At 35.5% G+C, this 22158-nt stretch overlaps 3 protein-coding genes across 8 annotated transcripts; 2 read left to right on the top strand and 1 right to left on the bottom strand.

Annotated features, from left to right (window-relative positions):
• The first annotated feature begins 3981 nt into the window (after positions 1 to 3981).
• Positions 3982 to 7618, top strand: LOC130992270 (uncharacterized). Its single transcript, XM_057916833.1, has 5 exons — positions 3982 to 4397; positions 4879 to 5014; positions 6525 to 6745; positions 7091 to 7264; positions 7355 to 7618. Exons 1-5 carry the CDS (start codon positions 4194 to 4196, stop codon positions 7439 to 7441), a joined length of 822 nt encoding a protein of 273 aa, XP_057772816.1. The 5' UTR covers positions 3982 to 4193; the 3' UTR covers positions 7442 to 7618.
• A 1540-nt stretch (positions 7619 to 9158) lies between these two features.
• LOC130992269 (signal recognition particle subunit SRP54 2) lies at positions 9159 to 14517 on the top strand. Its single transcript, XM_057916832.1, has 9 exons — positions 9159 to 9672; positions 10502 to 10601; positions 10772 to 10925; positions 11652 to 11802; positions 11883 to 12031; positions 12783 to 12883; positions 12967 to 13124; positions 13679 to 13793; positions 13911 to 14517. The coding sequence occupies exons 1-9, from the start codon at positions 9442 to 9444 to the stop codon at positions 14237 to 14239; spliced, it is 1488 nt and encodes a 495-aa protein (XP_057772815.1). The 5' UTR covers positions 9159 to 9441; the 3' UTR covers positions 14240 to 14517.
• Positions 14518 to 14813: 296 nt separating this feature from the next.
• LOC130992268 (PX domain-containing protein EREL2-like) lies at positions 14814 to 21021 on the bottom strand. Of its 6 annotated transcripts, none has more exons than XM_057916827.1 (11): positions 20456 to 21021; positions 19494 to 19604; positions 18901 to 18999; positions 18633 to 18719; positions 18031 to 18139; positions 17336 to 17884; positions 17097 to 17227; positions 16226 to 16390; positions 15906 to 16148; positions 15369 to 15581; positions 14814 to 15279 (listed from the first exon to the last, which is right to left on the bottom strand). In XM_057916827.1, the coding sequence occupies exons 1-11, from the start codon at positions 20708 to 20710 to the stop codon at positions 15055 to 15057; spliced, it is 2187 nt and encodes a 728-aa protein (XP_057772810.1). In that variant the 5' UTR covers positions 20711 to 21021; the 3' UTR covers positions 14814 to 15054. The 6 variants fall into 6 exon arrangements, with proteins under 6 accessions (XP_057772810.1, XP_057772813.1, XP_057772814.1 ...); XM_057916830.1 differs by having other exon boundaries at positions 15906 to 16139; XM_057916831.1 differs by having other exon boundaries at positions 17214 to 17227.
• Positions 21022 to 22158: the final 1137 nt, after the last annotated feature.

The following is a 22158-nucleotide window of genomic DNA, read 5'->3' as shown; positions in this document are numbered from 1 at the left end:
ATAGCAGAAAAGCCAGAATTTAACTTGTATTGATTTTTTAGATAAAGATAGTGTGAATTACAAAGTAACGATTCCTCTATTTATATGGACGAATTACAAAAGGGGTATAAATGTAAAATCTACCATTCACGTACTCCGCGTGTATCTTTAGCCTTCGCTTTCTTCTTGTAACTAATTCTACAAGCTCTCTCAGGGCGTGAAGGCGATTTGGCTTCTGACCTTCTCCTAGCCTTCCTGGTCCTAAATGAATAATTCTTCATCCTGTGGAAAAAATAACATAGGTCGTCCCAAGATATATAGAATTGAAGGTCCACCATAGCATTAGGAGGGTGGCGCAGCCTAGATGCTTTATGGATGCCACCGTGGCATTTTGGTCGAATCATTTCTCTTCTTAGTCTTGACCCTGTTTAGAAATGTGCCACCATGACACTTTAGTAAAACTCATCTGTTTTTAGCTTGTAGCTTTTAATGAAATGCCAATGTGGCACTTGGTCCAACCCTTTCCTCTTTTTAACTTAAGCTCCCCATGCAAGTGCCACCATGGCACCAGATCCCTTAGGCTTTTACTCCTTATAATTTGGATGCCCTGCCACCATGGCACTTTGTTTGACCAAGTCTTGGTCTTGAAGTTAGGGAAATACTTCTTTGGCTCCTCTTTTTCATTTTCTTCAGTATAATCATAGGCACACAAGTTTGATTCCTCCTTTGTAACCATAAGAGTCATTTCTTAGCTTAAATTAGTAAATATTATTTATTAGGGGTTTGTTTGGATATTTAAATTATATTAAAGTTCAAAGTTGATTGGCTGATGTAGGATTCACTCCACATCACCTCCAAAATTCTGCAGGTGCGAAGAATCGGAGCCGTGCATCTTGCAGGCTTCAAATAGTGTGACTAATCCGGAGAGGCGCTACTACCACTGCCGTCGTTGTGGTCGGGTGAGAATTGCATATAAATTTTGAATAATGGCATATAAGTATTGCATCGTTTGAATCCTTTTTTTGTATGGTAGCGTGGTGATTGCAAGTATTGGGAATGAGTTGATCCCGTTCTGTTGTCGTACTACAAGGATTGCTTCCTGAAGATGAAGCTCGAAAGGGGCTTGGCGCTGGAATAACTAATTCGTCAGAGGAAAAAAAAGGCAGACAAAAACACCTCCATTGGGGATGAAGAATAGATACCACTCTCAGAAGGTGATGATGAGCACAAGAAACTTGGGATTCAAATTCATATTGTGGAGAAAATGATGGACCTACTGTGTATGGGGTTTGTAGTTGTTGTTGTATTGGTTTTTTTTGGTTGGGTTTAGGATGTAGTTGATGTGGTAGATAATGGCAATGTATTTTGAATTTTTTGGTAGTTGATTAGGACAAATGAATGTGGTTGTTGAACACTTTATTACAATTTAATGCTAACAACTTCTTTCTTTACTTGCTTTTGTACTTTGGTAGTGTTGTTATTTTGTTGCAAGTTAATGCTAACAATAAACTGAATAATGAGCAATGTAGGCACAAAACACTTGTTATAAGATAAAAAAGGGCTAATGAAACGCCCTATCTGTTACATCAAAAGGGCCATCTGTTATAAATGTATCCATAACTTGTTCACAAAAAAGCCTAGCTATTACATCAAAATATGCATCTACTATTTAATTCCCAGCTTGATTCTAGCTTTCTTGGGTTAAGGGCCCTTCTTTGGCTCCTGTGACATTGCTTTGTGAAGAAGACACATTTTCTTGCTGCACTCTGGTCCTCCTAAACATCTACATGTATTGATATTCACATCTTAGTACTGATTAGTTGATATAAGAAATGAGAAATCTGCAACACATTTGAATTACTTACAACAAAGCCTCTCATCTGCCTTGTTTGCTCTTGTTGACTGGATGTTGCTTTATGCTGATTCTTACTTTTCTTTGGCCTTAGAGGTTGGATTGGACGAATATTATTGGCCTTCCTCTTTTATCCATGCAGTTTTTTATCATTTTGCCGGACTTTAAACGACTGAGTTCTAGGAGTTTGATAACACAATTTCCCCCAAGAAGCATAACCCAAACTCTTAACTATTTCTTCAACATCGAAATACTCAAACCTATCTGGATCATATTGAAAGGTTCCTTCACATTCACCACCAACATAAATGTCCTTATTATTAAAATGCACAAATCTACCACCATGATGAATGTAAACTCCAAATGAACTGTAAAAATCCAAAAAAACACAAGAAATCAAAATAAACCCTACAATCGACTACAGGCGATAATAACCCAAGCTCAAAAAGTAATTTTTTTAAAGCAAAAAATGGAGTAAAGACCTACATGTCCCCCATTTCTCTCGCATTCACTATTGTCCTCGTGCTCGTGCTGTTGGGACCACCTTCACGTTAATGATGAAAAGAAGAATTTGAAGAATAAACAACTCTTGAAGTAGGGATTCGAGTAATTGTTTATTCAGAAAGCTGAATTAACTAGAGATTAAGGATTTCGAAATCGACAATACCCTCTCATTCTGAAGATACTTCATCGTGTCCCATCGTTTTACCACTCTAATTAGAAATGACGTCGTTTGCCTCTCTTTTCCCTTCCACACAAAACGACGTCGTTTGAGTTTTTTTAATTCTTAGTATTTGTTAATTACACATTTTCCATGCCACAAAAGCAGACTAATTACACGTCGACGTTAGCCACGTTAGATACTAATTCACACGTAAGCATTAACCCTAATTTAATTTGGCCTGAAAATTACTCCGGACGGACATTGCTATCAATTGGAACGTCATTAAAATTTTTGCTACAATTAAAAAGATTGTCAAAAAACCAAATTTTGGTATAAAGTCGGGTATTTTCATGCAATTTGCCCTTTAACTAACATTCCTTCTTTCATACGTCGTTAGCCACATTAGATGCTAATCACACGTAAGCATTAACCCTAATTTAATTTGGCCGAAAAATTACTGCGGACGGACATTGCTATCAATTGGAACGTCGTTAAATTTTTTGACTACAATTAAAAAATTGTCAAAAAATCAGATTTTGATATAAAGTCGGATATTTTCATGCAATTTGCCCTTTAACTAATATTCTTTCATTCACATTTAACATACCATAGATGTATATTTATAAACGTTATCAAACAATTCTTACCAACACATGCTCCGTCCGTTCTATAAAAATAATTTTAGAAAGAAGATACATAAATTTTAATAAAAGTAATTAAGTATATTATCAATAGATATAGAAGGTAATTTATTATGAGATAGTGTCTATAAAATAGAATAAGTCTATTGATTTCGGACAATTCAAAAAGGAAAATTAGGATTATTTTTACATAATTGAGAAAGTATTAAAAAATATTTAGTAATACTAATGTTTAAATAGATATTCCCTCTGTTCCATTTAATATGACAATTTTTCATTTTGGATTCTCATTACGATGATCATTTTTAGAAAAGAAAATTATTTTATCTTAAAAAAGTTGTGTCTCCATCACTTTTCTTTTCAGTTTTAACTCTTTAATTACTTTTGTTCTTAATAAGTGGTCATGTTTAGTAAGAGGATAATATAAAGGGTAATGCTAAACAGCCATATTGTGGCCACTCATAATTTACCTAAATAAAAAATAATTTAATTTATTTTTAACATAAAAGTAAGACTTAACTATTTTATCATATTCTCTACATTGTAATTATTTTTTTGTAATTTTTTTGGTAACTTTTTTATTTTTATTAAAAAATAAATTAAAAATAAAAAATACAATTTTTTTTTAAATAAGTACAATGTAGAGAATATAGTAAAATAACTAAATCTTATTTTTATTTTAAAAAATAAATTAAATAAATCAAAATTTTTCTTATTATATTAATGTGTGGGTGGCCACAACGTGGCTACATAGATTTATTATAATATAAAAGTGGGTATTGAAAGAAAGAAAAAAAAAAACGTTAAAATGTGCGTTTAGCGGTAAATTCCCCCACTATAAAAACCCACCTCCGCCGCCGCAGAATATTTGTCAAGAGGAAAACAGATGTCGAGGGAAAGTACATCTCTACCCTGAAGCAAAAGCTTGGAATCTCTCCGATGCACCCCCAAAACCCTAGCCCTAATTCCTGATTCCTGATTCAATTCCTATTCATTTTGAATTCCAGAAACACAAGATTAATCGAATTTATAATTAATTTCTTTTAATTCAACAAAAATGTCAGCGATTGTGTGTGGCAAGAGGTCGTTCTTCGAGGACATCGACGCCACGGCGTCATCGCCGGACTCTGCATCGCCGCCAGCTTACAAGAAGTTCCGATGCTCTTCGTCCACGTCACCGGTCCGGTTCACGTACTCCCCGCCGGTTCAAACGAGTTCGGTTGATCAGCTCAAGGCTTTGTTTCCTGAGCTGGAAATTCAGGTGAATTTTTCACTAGTTTAGGATATATTCGGTACTAGGCTTCCACAGATCTAGATTTCTAGGTGTTAATGACTGAAGTGATTGAATTTTACTCCATGTTTTGGCTTATGGATATAAATTTCTACTTGGTTCATTCTACTGGATATATTTATGCACGAAAAAGTTCTTCTGGGATTGTTTGGCCAGAAATCTTGATTTCAATTTCCAATCTGTTGGCATTCTTTTGTGGTGTGGTATTGTACCAGTGATTAACATCATACTTCTTGTACTAATATTTTATAATAAATCAACCTTTTAATGCCTTGAATATATATTGTTCGTGAATGAATACTTGTAACATGCAATATGATTAATATCCTTTTAATCTTTGTTTCATGCCTTTTTGTAGAATTTGATTGGTGATTTTTCTTTACCCCAATGAGTTGTAAATATCCTTTTAATCTAGATGTGTGGCCTCTTATATTTCATAACTATTTATCAGCTTTTAGAGAAAGCTATGGAAGAGTCCGTCAATGACTTGGATTTGGCTATTAAGAAACTTCATGAGTTTTGCCGTGGACATGATGTGAATGACAAGATTGGCACAAGTGCTGAAGAAAATGCAACAATGGACAAAGGTATCTGTTTACATTGAATCTACTCTTTAGATGATGTAAGCACGCATGGATTGATACTTAGGTTTAAGATACATGCTTGGCTTTCATTCCATGTGGCGATCCGGTGCCCTAATTTATTTTCCCTGTTACGAAAACAGATGTTTGCATCACATTACATGTCTTTGCATTATTGCTTGTGTTTTCTTGTACCGATATTATATATTGACTCGAATCAGATGCATTTATTTATTTATTCCTGCGATCAGTCCTAGTTGAAAATTGTATTCCACTATTCAACCCCTCTTATAAAGTCCTCACACAATGAATGACTCAGATTTATTCAATTCGTAAAAGTACAATTGCATTACAGCAAGGTTACAGAAATCACTACACAGATGCTGGTGGCGAGGGGCAACCTTGGCTTCCTAGGCCTAGGCAGCACCAAGAGCCTGCCTTAGATTGTCTTTCTTTTGAGGCTCTTATCATAAACCTTAGACAATAGTTGTGTAATTTAATGAACATATACATTATGCTTATAATCTATTTTTTTTCACATTTTAATGTAAGTATACAAAGTAAATGAAATAGGCAAATAAATGGGTAAAACTTGGAGCACGCCCATAACATCATGTAAAAATTAGATATTCTTTTTCAAAAAAATCAGAGTAATACCCTAGATGATGCCGTAGCAATGTGACTTCCCATACCCTCTTTTATTGATAGAGTAAAGGCGTATGAAGATGAAGAAATAAGAAAGAAAATAAAAATACGATATATAAACTCCTCCTGCGAGGCCCTCAGAGAAAAATATCTCTGCCCTACAGCTATTGCTGTCCCTAAACAATGATCCCAAGATAATTAACCCTAAGTCGTAAAGAACTATATATAGACCTAATGACTTGAGGCCCAATTAAATAACTTGGAGCCCACGAGTCTGACCTAAATAACTTAACCCTAAATAATTGAACTACTGCGAAAAATAAAAGGTAACTATGAACTAACCAAAAACTAATACAATAAAGATAATCCTAAATCTGCAGACTGCAGCTGATCTAACGCTTATCATATATCCAGATGGTCATGTCTAGCTGCCCTTAGTTATGTCCGAGCATATTTTGTTGGGAGATTGTAAATATATTTTAATTCTAGTCAAAGTGCTGAAGCAGCTGAACAACCTGGAGATTCTACATTTTATTTGGTGGTCAAACAGAGGGATATATTTTTGCAAGTAGCAGCAGCTCCACATGAAGGATTGTATGTTCCAGATCCAGAGTCTCAGGACTTGGCATGTTGAAGCTTGTTACATTTTCTGTTGCTTGATCTCTAACTCTAATCAATGTTGTTCATAGAGAATTTTCATTGGTGGACATTTAGCATTGTGCCATGTTCTGGTGTATGCTTAAAAAAATTGCTCTCTGAAATTATTTTGACATCTCCATTTTTTGTTCTGGAGCATTCTAACTATATAATGCTTTTTAGAATTTAGAATTTGTATAGAAGATGTGGTGATAGGGGTTGATTTGATTGGCAGCTGCATCACAAACTGGTGGGGATTCAGTTCCTTTGCAGGAGCCTCAATCTCAAAACAACCTACCGGCAGATGGTGCAGAATGGGTGGATTTATTTGTGAGGGAGATGATGAATGCTTCTAGCATAGATGATGCAAGATTCCGAGCAGCCAGCATATTGGAGAGTTTGGAGAAATCTATCAGCTCTCGGGCCAGTGTTGAGACAGCTCAAAGTTTTCATAAGGTCAGGATCCATACTCTGTCTGGCATAAATATGTGATTAATTAAAAAATTGTAGCTCATGTCCTTTCATTCAGATTGGCAATTTCTCACAATCGCATACATTTGATGTGAATATTCATGCCAGATGAAGTTTGCATTGCCTTTGTAGATGGGATTAACTAATTATCAGCGAAAAAATATCAGTTCCATATTCTGACATCCTGTGGGAAAGGATGATGCTGAATCCTGATATGCTTTGATTTCTGGAAAAATATTACTCCTCTTTTGGTGGTACCAGTACATGCAAACCAAAAAATCAAATTCCATTACCATTGCTATGTTAACAATGATCTTTGTGTCCTTGTAGGAAAATCTGATGCTGAAGGAACATATCGAAGTTCTTCTCCGGGATAATGTCATCCTCAAGCGTGCTGTAGCCATCCAGCACGAGCGTCAAAAGGAAAATGATGAGAAGAACCAAGAGGTGCAGCATATAAAGCAATTGTTAGCACAGTATCAGGAGCAGTTGCGAACTCTTGAGGTTAATACATTGAACTTCATTTTGTTTTATGCTTAACAAATTCAAAATGTTGGTATTTGGTTTATTTGGTTTGTGTTGCCACTCGTACAGGCAAACAACTACGCATTGACATTGCGTTTGCAGCACGCGCAGCTGAGCAACTCCTTTCCGGGGCGTTTCCATCCAGATGTATTCTAATAAATTGGTGGAACTGAGTTATTGTGTGTGCGGGCACCAACTGCTGCCTAGGTTTTCTGTAGGTTGTAAGCCAAAATGTTCAACACTAAGATTATGTATAAAACCTTGATATCAGTATAATGCCATATATAAGTTGGGGCTGTTTCCGGCCTAAATTAATTTACTAATTTTCTTAAAGGTTGTTCGTATCTTTACGTGTTTTCTTGGTTAATCTGCTGCATTAGGTTACCGAACTTTAGATATGAAAAGGAATTATTACTCAATTTCATGAAATTACATATGTGAAAATGAATGTTACTCGCTATTCATTGAAATAGTATATAGATATGAAAATGAATCATTACTCATTGTTTATTTTTGTGTGAAAATGCTCTACAATATCCCTGAAGGCTGAAGCAAGCCAATGTCACCCCCCTCCTTTTCCTTCTCAAGTAATCAGCCTTGACTGATTCAACTTGTTATATCTTAAACTGGAATATGGGCTTCTATAATCAAATTTTTGGGCTCGTTTATGTTCTATTGGGCCAAATTGTGTGATTTGTCAAATCGGGGGACCGATGAATAATTTATTATAGAGAGAGATGGGGAAGTCGGAAGTGGATGGTGACTTGGAATCATTTTTTGCCAAATCATTTTGTGTTTCCACGTGTATATGCCATGTCAAAGCTCCGGCAATACACGTCACACTTTTGGCGTTGTATTTTTTTGGGGATACAAATAAGATAATACATATATATGTATTGTATTTTTTTCATATTTGGAACATAAATAAGATGTTTTTAAAACGATGACTATTATTATATAATTATTTTTAAAAATGAGACATTTTCGAAAAAATAGTGGGACATACACAAGTATGAGTCCAAAAAAGAATTTTGGAAAACAAATGCTTTTAAATGAATAACAAACCAAATTAAATTTCCCTAAAAAACTAAATTAAATAAATCATTCTACTAAGGACTTGTATGTGTACATGACAATGTGAGGTACTTATAAAGTTAATAATGGTTATACAAAATCACATAAGATAATGTGAAATACTTATAAAGTTAATAATAGTTATACATAATTACATAGGATAATGTGAGATACTTATAAAATTAATATTTCATCTGTTCCATTTTAATAGACTCATTTTTCATTTTAAGTAAAAAAAAATATAGACTATCCTTCTAAAAAGTAAGTTTCTTAATCTCTGTGCAAAAAACAAATAAGTCTATTAGAGTGAAACGTAAGGAATAATAATTATACAGGATTACATAGTACTCCCTCCGTCTCAATAAAAATGACTATTTTTTTTTTGACATAAAGGTTAAGAAAGTGATTGTTATGGTCTAATTGAGAGTGGCCATTAACGTTTAATGTTATTAAATGCTTTTTTAATGGCCCTAATTAGCGTGAACAAATTTTGATTAGTTTGAGCTTAATAGAGCCCACATCTTTTTTATTTTAAATTTGGGTCACTTATAGTGGAAGTACAAATAAATATGGCAAGGTAACTATTTTTATTTTTATTGGGACATAGAGAATATAATTTTTGCTCACTTTTGATTTTATTGGACAATGTAATTTATACCAAACAATCATCTGTTACCTAACAAAACCCAAAGAAAATAAATAAATAAAAATGTATAATAAGTTTTCTTTTTTTTGAGGAAAAACAAATACTCGTTTGGATTCGTTGATATCGCCCTAAACCACTACCATTCGATGACATTAAAAATCTGTTTGTAATTACTTAAATGTGAATGTGAATTGTGAGCGTATTAATTATTTAGATGGAAAAGGGGTAGAAACTTTAGAAAAATATTTAGGCAGTGAGTCGCAAGAATTCTTCTGAAAGATCGTAATTACAAAATCCAAATCCATTCATTCTCACTTGCCTTGCCTTGGTTTGTAGATATCGCCCTAATCCACAACACCCTGATTCTCTCCCTCTCTCTTTCCCGGCGACCCAGGCTAAACCCTAAACCTAATTGAATCACCCACGATCGGCGAAGATGGTGCTCGCACAGTTAGGAGGGAGCATCTCCCGTGCTCTTCAACAGATGAGCAATGCGACTATCATTGACGAGAAAGTGCTCAACGATTGTCTAAACGAGATCACGCGTGCGCTTCTCCAATCCGATGTTCAGTTCAAGCTCGTTCGCGATATGCAGACCAATATCAAGAAGATCGTCAATCTCGATGATCTAGCAGCTGGCCACAATAAACGTAAAATCATCCAACAGGTGAAGCCTTTACTTTTGTTTGTTTTTTTATTTTTGGTTCTATTGACTGTTGATTTTTTCAATTCAGTTCGAATTTTTGTCGCTGAATTCTGTTCCAATTTGAGATTTAAGGGCTTGGAAGAAATCTTACTCGGAGAGCTTAATGTGGCAGAAACTAGAGGAGAGGAAAAAAGTGTTTCAAGTCTATTATATCACTATGTGAACTTCCGTCGATTGAAATCTAGGATACATTGAAACGATTAAATAGGACTTGGACATAATTAGTTTTTCTATCCTGAGAATCTGTTTTATGTCTATTTATCTGTTATCTAATTCATTTTATTTCTTTCTTCTTCTGCTCCCTCTTGCTGTTTTCATTGTTGTTGCTGTGAGGGGGATGGGGAACTAGAAATATTAGAAGGTGAGGTTGTCAGTGATTACGCTTGAAACTCTTGATATTAATATTATCTACTCAATTACAAAGATATCACATTTCTCCTATCTACCATTTGATATATATCAGAGTAGGCTCGAGAAGGGGTTTAGGGTTTTATTGATTAATGCATTTTGATAGTACTGTTGATCTGATGAAATTTTATTCTTTGAGGGTGTTGTGGCGTTTACTGTTCAAATTTGGTCTTACTTTTGGATATAAGCATGCATGAATATGTCAGTAAGAATGTGGTTGACCCATGCATGATTATGCAAGTATTTCTGCTTCTTTCTCTATGTTAGTAGTACCACTTTATAGCTTCTATATGTTGCTGTGAGGTTCAGTTCTATCTGGTTTATCTTTTCAGACGCCTCTGTTGTTCTTACATTTTTTTTCTTTTTCCCTTGCTTTCTGTAGGCTGTTTTTAATGAGCTATGTAAAATACTGGATCCAGGGAAGCCATCTTTCACTCCAAAGAAAGGGAAAACTAGTGTTGTAATGTTTGTTGGTCTACAAGGTATGCTGCTACCATGACATTGGAGCATGCCCATGATAGTCATCTGTGTAGATTGTATATAGCTCTATTTTGGTTTGGAAGTCTGCTAATCTTATCCGCATTCATATTTTGCAATTACCACTTGTGATATGTATATGCATTACCGTTTGTTGGCTTGAACTTGATTCCAGGATCTGGGAAAACGACCACCTGTACAAAGTACGCATACTACCACCAAAAGAAGGGTTATAAACCAGCTTTGGTTTGTGCTGATACATTTAGAGCTGGTGCTTTTGACCAGTTAAAGCAGAATGCCACAAAAGCTAAAATTCCTTTTTATGGAAGGTATTATTTATATCTATATTTGATGGATTACTATATCCCTCGCTGAGGCGAAGAACCAAAAACATTTTTCTGTTTGCCCAATTACCTGAGTATATAGATATTACTATCTGTTTCATTCCATGAAAAATAAGGTTGTCTAAATGGTGTTTCATCACAAGACATAAAATGGCCTTCAACTAAACAACTAAATTCAGGATTTCCTTCTATCACCCCTTTTCGGTTTTAGCATGTGAGGGTTCGAGGTGGTTGTAGGGGCTTTGTATAGGAAAGTAGGATAATGTATGATTAGGTGACAATTTTCTCCTCTCTAGCAAACTTGTTGAAGTTATTGTTGGTCAAATTAGAAAGTTAAGTTCACTTCAGTCAATGATGGTCTAGAACTCTTTTTGTGAATATTTTGAGCAATCGCGAAGAGAGACTAATTTATGCACTTTTCTATGGTTTTTCCTTTTTCAGTTTCTATTCTTATCTTTCAAAGCACAAAGATAGGTTCCTGAAGAAAACTGGGCTCGACTTGGTGGAATATTATATTACAATAAGCATATTATTTTAGTTGTACCTCCATTTTATATTGTGTATCGTTTGTGTGTATAACTAAAGAAACATATGCAATAATCTTAGTTCCATAATTGGGTATCATTTGTTTTTATTTGATGTTAGAGTCTTACGCAGGTAGTTATAAGCAATCTTGTTTCCAGTTGGTATATTTAATGTGTTCTGTAACAGCTATACGGAGTCCGACCCTGTAAGAATTGCGGTAGAAGGAGTTGAGAGATTTAAGAAGGAAAATTGTGACCTCATAATTGTTGATACCAGTGGACGTCACAAGCAGGAAGCAGCACTTTTTGAGGAGATGCGTCAAGTTTCTGAAGCAACGGTATGCTTTATGGTGTTTTCTGATGTTTTTATTTAGATCTCGAATTTGATAATGATGACTTCCTCTTTTGGATATTCCAGAAACCAGATCTTGTCATATTTGTTATGGATAGCAGTATTGGTCAAGCTGCATTTGACCAGGCTCAAGCATTTAAGGAAAGTGTTCCTGTTGGAGCTGTGATTATCACAAAGATGGATGGCCATGCAAAGGGAGGTGGTGCTCTCAGCGCGTAAGTGTAGTAAAGTAACATAGTGTACTTTTTAGTTTAAGTGATGCAGTAGAAAGTGATATGTGGTCCACCATAATTATCGCGTCGCATGCTGGTCCACCATAATTCGTGGAAGGGTAGAGAATTTTTTACTTGGTATGGGGTCTATTGGCTCTGCTTGTATATAACTTAGGAGACCATAATTTGTTGTTGGTAAAATTTGCCCGGTCTTCCATGATAAAATTTGGGCCAACAGATTCATGATGGTATCATGTGTATATTTTAGGGTTAAAAGTTATGATAGGTACCGTGGTGTTGGATAGTTATGTTTATTAGATTTTAGTTTTACAATAGTAGAAACCAAGGGCAATATGTAGCGCAGTAGAGGAGTGAATCTGAGTTAGTTAAAGATATTTTTTATTTCTGAAAGCTGCTTTATAGTGTTTGGAAATACAGATAATGAAATTAAAGTCACAGAAATATTTGTTTAGCAGAACCATTTAGTGCTGCTCTCTCCACCATTTCTGAGTGGAGATGGAATGGTTCCAACCTTCGAGCTAAACGAGTTGGATTTGTGTCTAACATTAAGTTGCACATGTAATTTGGTGACATAGTGATGTTATGCCGCTACTTTTAGCCTTTTAGGTCCTTGGAGTTTCTTCATGCAATTGATTATTGCTCATTTGTACAATAAAGAAAAAATTTCTGACCTGCAGACAACAATTATATGCTATCTTGTGGAATATGTCTTGATCCTTTACTCTATTTACAGGGTTGCAGCAACAAAAAGTCCAGTCATATTTATTGGGACGGGAGAACATATGGACGAGTTCGAAATATTTGATGTCAAACCATTTGTCAGCCGTCTTTTAGGTAACATTCCTAATTATGGTTGCTTTTATTTTGCTGCTAGTTTTGTTCAAACAAGCAATATTTTAACATATTGATTTCCACAGGTATGGGTGACTGGTCTGGCTTCATGGACAAAATTCAAGAAGTTGTTCCGATGGATCAACAGCCTGAGCTTCTCCAAAAGCTCTCTGAAGGAAATTTTACATTGAGGATCATGTACGAGCAGTTTCAGAATATACTTAAAATGGGCCCTATTGGTCAGGTATGTTAGTTGACTACCTATCTCAATTAAGTTATAATTGCTTGCTCTATTTTTATTAGTTGTCTATGCTGTGACCACACGACTGCTTTCTTAGGTGCCTGTCATTTTTATTTTCACTTTTTCTAAAAGTCTGAGCAACAGTCTTTTGACTGCTGCAGTTCATGTTGCTGCCCAGGGATGTCCTGAAAGCAATTACTTGAAGTAATAATGTCTATCAATGTAACTCTGTTAATTGATCACTAGTCATAATGCATCTTGCTTTGTTACTCTAAAATGAAAAATGCTCCTTGCATTGTGTGGATACACAATAAATACATGATTAATTTACTTAGCTTGCATATTTTTTTACTTACAATAATACATACTATGGGTAAGAAAAAACTAGTGTAGGTTCTCGTTTGAATTGGACATATATATGGTCATAAAAAGGTATTCATCTGCCATGGTTCTTTTATGGTCTTTTGTTCTTAATGCTTCTTTATACACAGTGCTTTGTACTGGATAAACTTTTGTAGTAGTTGCGAACTTACCAACACACGTATTCTTGTTTGAAGGTATTCTCTATGCTTCCAGGATTTAGTCAAGAGTTGATGCCCAAGGGCCGTGAAAAGGAAAGCCAGGCAAAGATTAAAAGATATATGACAATGATGGACTCGATGACTAATGAAGGCAAGTATTTATGGCATGGGGTTATGTTTAGGTGTTTGCTAGTCCATAATTTCATTATAAAATACTCATACATGAATCAAGCTATATTGCATAAACTTACCAAAAAAGTTATTACAGAGTTGGACAGCTCCAACCCAAAACTCATGAATGAATCCCGTATCATACGGATAGCAAGAGGGTGTGGTCGTCCTATAAGGGATGTAATGGAAATGTTGGAAGAGTACAAGCGGCTGGCCAAGATTTGGAGCAAGATGAAGGGTCTTAAGATCCCAAAGAAAGGAGACATGAGTGCACTTTCGCGAAACATGAACGCACAGCACATGAGCAAAGTCCTTCCGCCCCAGATGCTGAAACAGATTGGCGGCATGGGCGGCTTACAAAGCTTGATGAAGCAGATGGGTTCTTCCAAGGATATGATGGGTATGTTTGGCGGCGCAGATAAGTAGGCTCTTGTGCTCAAGCTTGTTTCGGTTTCTGGCTCTAAGAGACTAGTGGCCACCAAGCTCCAAATTACAGATTGTGATGCTCAGAGAAGGATGCCATTTCTGTATTGACAAATCACATTTGCACTTGTAATTCTCCCTTCTATGCTAACGACGTCGTTTTTTATTTTCTTGTGTTGTTCATATTAGATGTCATTGTTGTTTTCATACTAAATACCCAAATTCATTGTAACTTTATCGAGTAGGAGACTAGTAAACTACACCTTTTTTTTGTTTTGGAATTATTTTCTCCAGCATTACGTTAATTTCATGCTGAACCTCTGCATCAGAAAACATTTTTGGTGATGAAAATAAATTTATGTAACTTGGCATAAAAAGTTGTCATTTGATGACAAAATGAGTTGGCATCAAGCCCTTGGAGGTTCATTTTTAATTTATTTAATTAAAATCGAGCTCAACTTGTGGCACATCTGGTGTGCCATGTAGGATTTTCATCGTCGAAAATTTAATTCTAAGAATCATTAAACATTTGATAGTTAGGGTGTCTAATTGTTAGTATTTCCTTTTGATCGGAACATAATGATGAAACTATCAATAATTTGGGTATTAAAGTGTAATTTCCCACCAAATGTATGAACTACAAATGGGCAACAAATACATTATTTAATGAATTTCTGCGGAGCATCTTGAAGGCACAAACGCATTATCTTCCATTTACAGTAGTAGAGAGAATCAACTCTTACTTAAGATATCTCAGCATTATATGCATATGGATCTGCAATCTGCTTTCGCTATGGACAGAAACAGTCTTAATTACATCATAAATCGAAAAATTTGCTGATTACAGTTGTTCTGGAAGGCGCATCATCCTCTTTGGGAGATGTATGAGTTGCATCTAAAGCGCAGTGTATAATGGAATTTGCCTGTTTCCTCAAAATGGCGTTGTCGATAAAAACATCTGTCAGCATCTTCCTCAATTCATCATCTATCGTCATCAGGTCACTCGATACTGGAGTGGCAACTTCTTGTGCAAGGAGTTGTGCCTGTTTAGTGACATACATCGTTAATATAAGTTAAGTAGCAGTTCATTTCTCCAATCATCTGAACAGAGTGCAGTTGGTCATGATATTACCTCTGCCAGAAGAAGACTAATACGGTTTTCAGAAGTTGCTAGTACATCCATAGCATCAGGTGGCGACTCCATCTTTAACTTATATTCTTGCTCAACCAGAAACTTAGCCCCGCATTCTTTGAGCCGACTACGAAGAATTTCACATTCATGCAGCAACTTTCTGTTGGCAGCATCAATACAATCCCTTTTCGCCCTTTCCTTTTGTAGGCTTGTCTATTGAGAAGAATATCAGCATTATCCATTATTTTGCATCAAGGGTAGCATTAATGAGACCAAGGTCACAGAAGACCACGACAGTCAACATATGCAATGGAAAACAGTGATTCAGGAATCAATTGAAAATGGTAAGGGGTAGGCCTTAATCATAGTTTGAGCATATTAAGTTAAGATGCAAATTCTCTCAATGTGCTCTCACTGCAACATATCTGTTCTAGCTATCCAGTAATTCTTTTAGAGCGACATTAGATTTTGTATCGAAGTTACCATTTGTTTTACACATAAATTTAAAAACTATAGTATAACTAAATAAAAAATTACCTTCAATTCTATCCTCTCATTTGACACTCTGTCGCACTCCTGCTTCAGTTCTGATTGAGAAGTTCGAAGTGATTTAACCTCCTTCACAAGAAGTTTAACATCTGATTTTGATTTTAAGTCTGCCTCTTCGTTAAATTTCTGCAGATTTTTTAGCTGCTCTCTAGCAGAATCCAACTCTAACCGCAATGCTTCCTTCTCTTTAATGATTGAAGCTTTTTCCTCTTCAATATGAACCTTTTCATCCTGAGATTAGTCAAATTACTACTAACTTTCCTAAAAATGGAAATTGGAACAAGTTGTGCACAAGAACAAATGCGAACCTGCTCTGCTTTCATCCTTAACTCCATCTCCATGCCCTCTCTTCTCAATTCCTGCATATCCCACTGTAGCTGCGTAAATCTTTCCCTCTCAATAGAAAGTGCCTGCTCGAGATTTTCTTTGCCAATCTGCTTTGAAGATTCAAGTTCAGTTTCCAAATCTTTGACCTGTAAAAGATGACAATAATAATAGCTTATCTTCAGTTTCTTGAACTTCGTAGGGCATTCAGATATAATATACTCCCTCCATCCCTCTTTTCTTTTTGATACGTGGGGGGATATTTATGCACACCCTATTTTTGGACTCTACCCCATATATAATTTGAACAATTTTACCCTTGTAACTTACACTTATTTACCCACAATCTACTTAACAATACCCTTAATGTGGGACCCTTTTTCCACTATCAATACTCTAAACAACTTTTCATTAAAACATGTGCCGGAAGCACCTATGCATACTTATGGGGGATGGAGGGAGTACAATGTTTTAATTGGGATGTTTCTAACTAGTGGTGACAAACAAGGATCAACATAATCAAATGGGACCACATAAGACTCTCTTTACAATGTTTTTATTGGGATGTTTCTAACTAATGGTAACACACAAGGATCAACATAATCAAATCTGATCACATAAGACTCTTCATCCACCATGACGTGCATTTCTCGTTGTTCCCAAGTTCATAACACTTTTCATGTTATTAATTATTATGCAACTTAGAGTTCAAATAATTTTATGCAACATGTTATGTGAACAGAGGCACCGCTCATCTACCTACTGAGCAGACAATTTATTAGACATGAGTTGAGAGTACTTAAATTAAATTCAATACAGAAATAGGAAAGGCAAATATGAAAACACTGAACACACCTTAGTGGTAAGATACAGTCTTACAGCAACCTCTTGATTTAATCTTGCTATAAGATCATCTATATCAGTTTTTGATGTGACTAACCGTTGTTGCATGTTAGTCAGAAGCCTGCTCACCTTCTGCTGCTCATCTAATGGAAGAACCACCAGTGTATCAGGTTTAACTTGCATATCTGAGATGTCAAGTGTGTCTATGGCTGCTGAAGTTTCAACACTTCCAGAGAATTTAGATGATTTACCATTGTCTTGGTGAACGTCCCATGAAGTAGAATTTTCATTTGCTGCCGCAGAAGTTGTGCATCCCTGGGGGATTTCTCTTGACAAACCTTTAGGATGGCTAACTGTTGCTAAGTTTTCTTGGTCAGGGCGATTTTCAACACTATCATGATGGTGTGACAGAGTAGATGAGAGACATGTGTGAATTTTATCCAAGTTAATTCTTCCATTAAATGGCTTATGCACATTTTTTTCTTCCTTCCCTTCACCAAACTCTTTGGAGAGGGTAGCATTATTATTTTCAGAGAAGGCCTCATTTACGGTAGCTTCTACAGGACTCACAGAATTGTTTTCAAGGACTGGATTTCCCTCATCAGATTCAGAGTAGTTATCCTTCACATACAGATCTGATCGAGATTCAGATGTTTCACTAGTAGACCCGCTTCCACTGTTTGATGCCCATGCTGAAGTGCCAGGAGCCACAGAAATGTCATTCTGGCTTGAAATTGGATCTGATGAACTGCTGCTTTTGCAACTCAAACCTACCTCATCATGACTTGACTCCCGGAATGCTGAAAGGTCAGTATAGCTAGATGAGCTTCGAATGAAAACTAAAGATCCATGCAACACGAAGAAAGGATATATGTGTATTACACTATTACTTCGAAGCAGAAAAAGCTTATATATAATTTCTATGATGAGCAGGGAGATGCATTACATGACCTGGCAGCTGCTTCTAATTCAAGAAAGCATGCTACGGGAACACTTCTTGAGACATCAATATCTGAGAGTACCTGTGACATCCATTCTTCCAAAAAACACCTACGCTGTGATCAAAGTGATAAAATAAGTAACCACCAATGTTGTTTTAGTGATTCACGTCAACACAAAATAACAAATTAACATGTTTTATCTGACAGCAATTCAGGAAACAACATATTCACTGCCTCACATGCGTATTACTGCTTGGAAAATATTCTAAAAAAAATACGCAATCACATTTCTTGAAGTATTTTACCTTGTGTTCTTGTGAGGTTAAGGAAGTACTAGACAATTATGAACAACAGAATAACTTGACTAATCTATGTTGTTGCAAGCTTATTTAGTGGGTTTAAACAACAAAAATGGTTATAAGAGTGTCTCCTTCCAAATCTGAAGACACCCATGCAAGTTTGTACATCGAGCCCATAAAAACATCTGTCGACATCATTTCAGATTTGTTCATTATAAAACAGAAAGGGCTAGAAAGTATTTATCAGTGTCAGATAAATTTAGAGATTGCATACGAGCAGCAAAAGACAGAATGTAGAATTTACGCACTTCCTCCAAAAGTGTTCTGTTCTTCATTCTCAGAAGCCCCTTTGGAGGGGCAGGGGGAAACTTTTTATTGCGGAAGGACTGCTTCAGCTGGAGAAGACAATGAAAAATGTCACAGTTTGTGCTGTTCTCATTGGAAGCATCATCAAACAAAAGATTATTGAGCACTACCCAAAATATACCAATAATAAAGATAAAAATGAATGTTATAGTCTAATTACGAGATTTTAGTTAGTTGCCCCATAAGCAATCTTGAATAAATGTAACTCACATCAGATGACAGCTTTAAGAAATCACTAAATCTCCTCAACACTCCACGTGTGGAGGTAGCTCCTTCGGGCGACTGCAAACCAACTTGAACCCTGTAAAACTGTGGTGTAGGAATGTTAAAACAGGAACGAAATTCCCAGCTTCTAATACATGCATGATCTTCTTGGTATAGCAAAACTGGCTGTATCTACTATCCATCGAAGACCTATCTTACTTTTGCCAAATAATCAAAAACTTGACAAAGACAAATATTTCTACTCAACATAATTGAGCAGCATCTCCTTTTCTTTGCTATGTATGTCGGAGTTGGGAGGTCGAGCTGGGATGCGGGTGAGTGAAGATGAAGTGCAGGAAGATAAATGAATAAGGACAGGAAAGATAGATGAAGACGAGGAATGAAGTGGGTAAACAAGAAACTAGTCTGAGCACATTTCAAGTAATTAAAACATCTTTTAGTCTTATGTTACAATGGACGGTAACATAAGTTTAAATACAATTATTACATAACCAAAATATTACGAGACATCGAAGCATAGCTGTATGCTATAAAAAGATCTACACAACAATAAAAGAAGCTAAATAAATATCTTTTACCACTACAAGTTCAGAGCCTCTTGATTCAGCTAACATGCTCCATGAAGGAACTGTGACACAATAACTCCATCCTGTATGGAAATCATGAGGCCATATTGTGTTCACCCCACCCTACATTGAAAAAACAGGAATTCATGCAATTACAGAAACAGTAAACGATCAATTTTAGGTATGCCATAATTTACCAAAAACGAACATAATGGGCACAAATTTGATGCAGAATCAGGTGTATGAATCATTTCTTGATTCTAAAAAGTAGCAGAAACCTTGATTTGGTTAATCCAGCAAGCATGTTTAGCTTTTCTAGAAGTCCATAAAGATTGAGTGTAATCAACCTAGTCATCAGAATGAGGTAGTCCTTCTAGTAGAACAATAACTGAACAATAAATTTCAGCCAAGCCACGGTGGGAGGCATATTCATGAATTTCCCGAGGAAGAAGCCACCAGTGTCATAATTAAAGTCATGTTCTTAAACGATTGAAAGCAATAGACCTTGTGTTGTGGGGGGTAAAATAAGGTATCCAAACATGGTGTTTACCATGTAAGATTTGAATTAAAAGCGAAGCAATAATGCAGAATACAGAACAGCTAACATCATTACAGGCACAACATCTGGGGAAAAGATAAATAATAGTAACATCATATTTCTTACCATTGCCTCAATCACCACACATATATGTGTCAGTGTGTGTGCGTGCGTGTGTGTGGAGAAGAGTCACTATCACACATCAAAAGAACAACAAAAAGTAAGAATTTACCTCAAAAAAATAAAATAAAAAATCATATCATATTTTATCATATAAACTTAAAAGCATAACAACACTACTATCCATCCAAATTTGGTCTGACAACGCAATCATTTCAAATATCACTACCTAACCCATGTAAAACACATCATCTGCGCTACAGATAACAAGATTTCATATTCCTAATGAAAATTCAGCAGCATACTATAACATTACCCAATTGCGAGGAGGAGGGCTCCAATCCATTCCGAGAGGCAGCGGCGAAGTGCCGTCGTGACGGTGCTTTGGCGGACTGCTAGCCCTCTTGATATTTTTCAAGATTGAATTCGAAAGTTTGAGTAAATTATCTTCCTCTCTCTCTATGTATCTTCTATCGGTGATCATCGAGTGGGAGCTCGAAATCGACTCGATGAGAGATGGGTCGTTGAAGCCAAATTCGAAGAGCGAGCTATCGAGTCCGTATAGATTCATGGCCGCAAGATGTTTGGCGAATTGTCTGTGAGATTTTTTTTTTGCGTGATTCTTGATGACGAGCTGAGCTGCTTCGAAGAGTAGAAATGCTTGTCAACAGGTCAGGTCAGGTGTGAGAAGTCGACAGAGACTTTGGAAAAATTGCAAAAGGCTCCCTGTACTTTTGGGTATTTCAAATTAAACCCCAATATTCTGAATAATAATAGCAAAAGTGTCCCGAAATTTTTATTTGTTTTTAACTTTTTTTTTAATTTAATTTCATTCCGCTCGTTTTACTTTCTTTATAAATAAATTGGGATAATAAGCTTCTCCATGGTTATAATAAGAATTTTGGTTTGCCTTGACAATTTTTATTGATAAAAAACTCTTATATTTATATTACAATTGGTGAAATTGAGAATTATTTTTTTCAATTAAACTTACGAGGTCATATAACTATGTAAGTAGCCAATTAGTAGTAGTCTAGTACTTAAGAGTTATACCATTGACTAGAGCATTTAGTAAAATAATACTTGAAGACAATATAAAAATATAACATTCTCATGCAAATTGACCCGATTTGAACTTTTATTGATTAAAAAAAATTTACAAAATCTATTGTGTAACATGTTGCACCATACAACAATACGATCCGAAGCTAAATAAAAAATTAAGACACGAATTGGTGGACGGATATGATAAGTAGGAAATTGCACACAATGAGCTAATCTGATTAATTATTGGCAACAAAGATATGATGATGTAACTCACAGGCGAGAGCCGAATCGCGTGATCATGGAAAAAATTTATGGAATGATAGTATATAGTACTCACTTTGTCCCATTTTACGTTTTCCTTTTTGAGACGTCCCATTATAATAGATTTGTTTTCTATTTTGAATAAAAAAAATATACTTAATTAGTGTGGAACACGTACACCATTTTCCTCCTTTTAAAATAAATTTATTAATTTTCGTATCGAAAAAAAGTGAGCCTATTAGAGTGGAACAGATGAAGTATCATATATGGAACAACTTGCAATCTAGATAGCAACAAATAGAAGATCAAATAATCTCTGTGGCAAACGAAATAAATAAATTAAAATATATAAAATCGCATAACACTATTACAATAGCATCATTGATTGACGGAAAAAAAAATGTTGATAGAGTAAATAATTCATAGCCTCCGGAAACGAGACGACAAGATAAGTAGTAAAGAACAAAATATAAAAGGATGATCGGCAAGTGAGGGATTTTTTTCTTTTGAATTTTGATTGGTAGATGCATATTACAAGAATATCTGCTTTCATACATGATTTAACATTTTTGCCATGCTACTGCCCCAACTACCAACTATACAGATGCAGCTACTAACTAGATATTATTATTATTATTATTATGGAGATTGCACGATTATGAGATCAAAAACAGATGACATAATATTTCCTTGGCCATAAACTTATAAATC

Source organism: Salvia miltiorrhiza, chromosome 7, assembly GCF_028751815.1.
Source record: "Salvia miltiorrhiza cultivar Shanhuang (shh) chromosome 7, IMPLAD_Smil_shh, whole genome shotgun sequence".
Lineage (NCBI taxonomy): Eukaryota > Viridiplantae > Streptophyta > Magnoliopsida > Lamiales > Lamiaceae > Salvia > Salvia miltiorrhiza.
Note: the sequence above shows the minus strand (reverse complement) of the source record. Positions and strands in the feature narration are given on the sequence as shown.

Coding starts and splice junctions, on each gene's coding strand:
- LOC130992270 (XM_057916833.1), top strand. CDS start 4,194: ATGTCAGCGATTGTGTGTGGCAAGAGGTCGTTCTTCGAGGACATCGAC. Junction 4,398..4,878: donor TTCCTGAGCTGGAAATTCAG/GTGAATTTTTCA, acceptor ACTATTTATCAG/CTTTTAGAGAAAGCTATGGA. Junction 5,015..6,524: donor AAATGCAACAATGGACAAAG/GTATCTGTTTAC, acceptor TTTGATTGGCAG/CTGCATCACAAACTGGTGGG.
- LOC130992269 (XM_057916832.1), top strand. CDS start 9,442: ATGGTGCTCGCACAGTTAGGAGGGAGCATCTCCCGTGCTCTTCAACAG. Junction 10,602..10,771: donor AATGTTTGTTGGTCTACAAG/GTATGCTGCTAC, acceptor ACTTGATTCCAG/GATCTGGGAAAACGACCACC. Junction 12,032..12,782: donor GGAGGTGGTGCTCTCAGCGC/GTAAGTGTAGTA, acceptor CTCTATTTACAG/GGTTGCAGCAACAAAAAGTC.
- LOC130992268 (XM_057916825.1), bottom strand. CDS start 20,710: ATGAATCTATACGGACTCGATAGCTCGCTCTTCGAATTTGGCTTCAAC. Junction 16,149..16,225: donor TAAGGATGAAAGCAGAGCAG/GTTCGCATTTGT, acceptor GACTAATCTCAG/GATGAAAAGGTTCATATTGA. Junction 15,582..15,905: donor ATGAGAGGATAGAATTGAAG/GTAATTTTTTAT, acceptor TCTTCTCAATAG/ACAAGCCTACAAAAGGAAAG.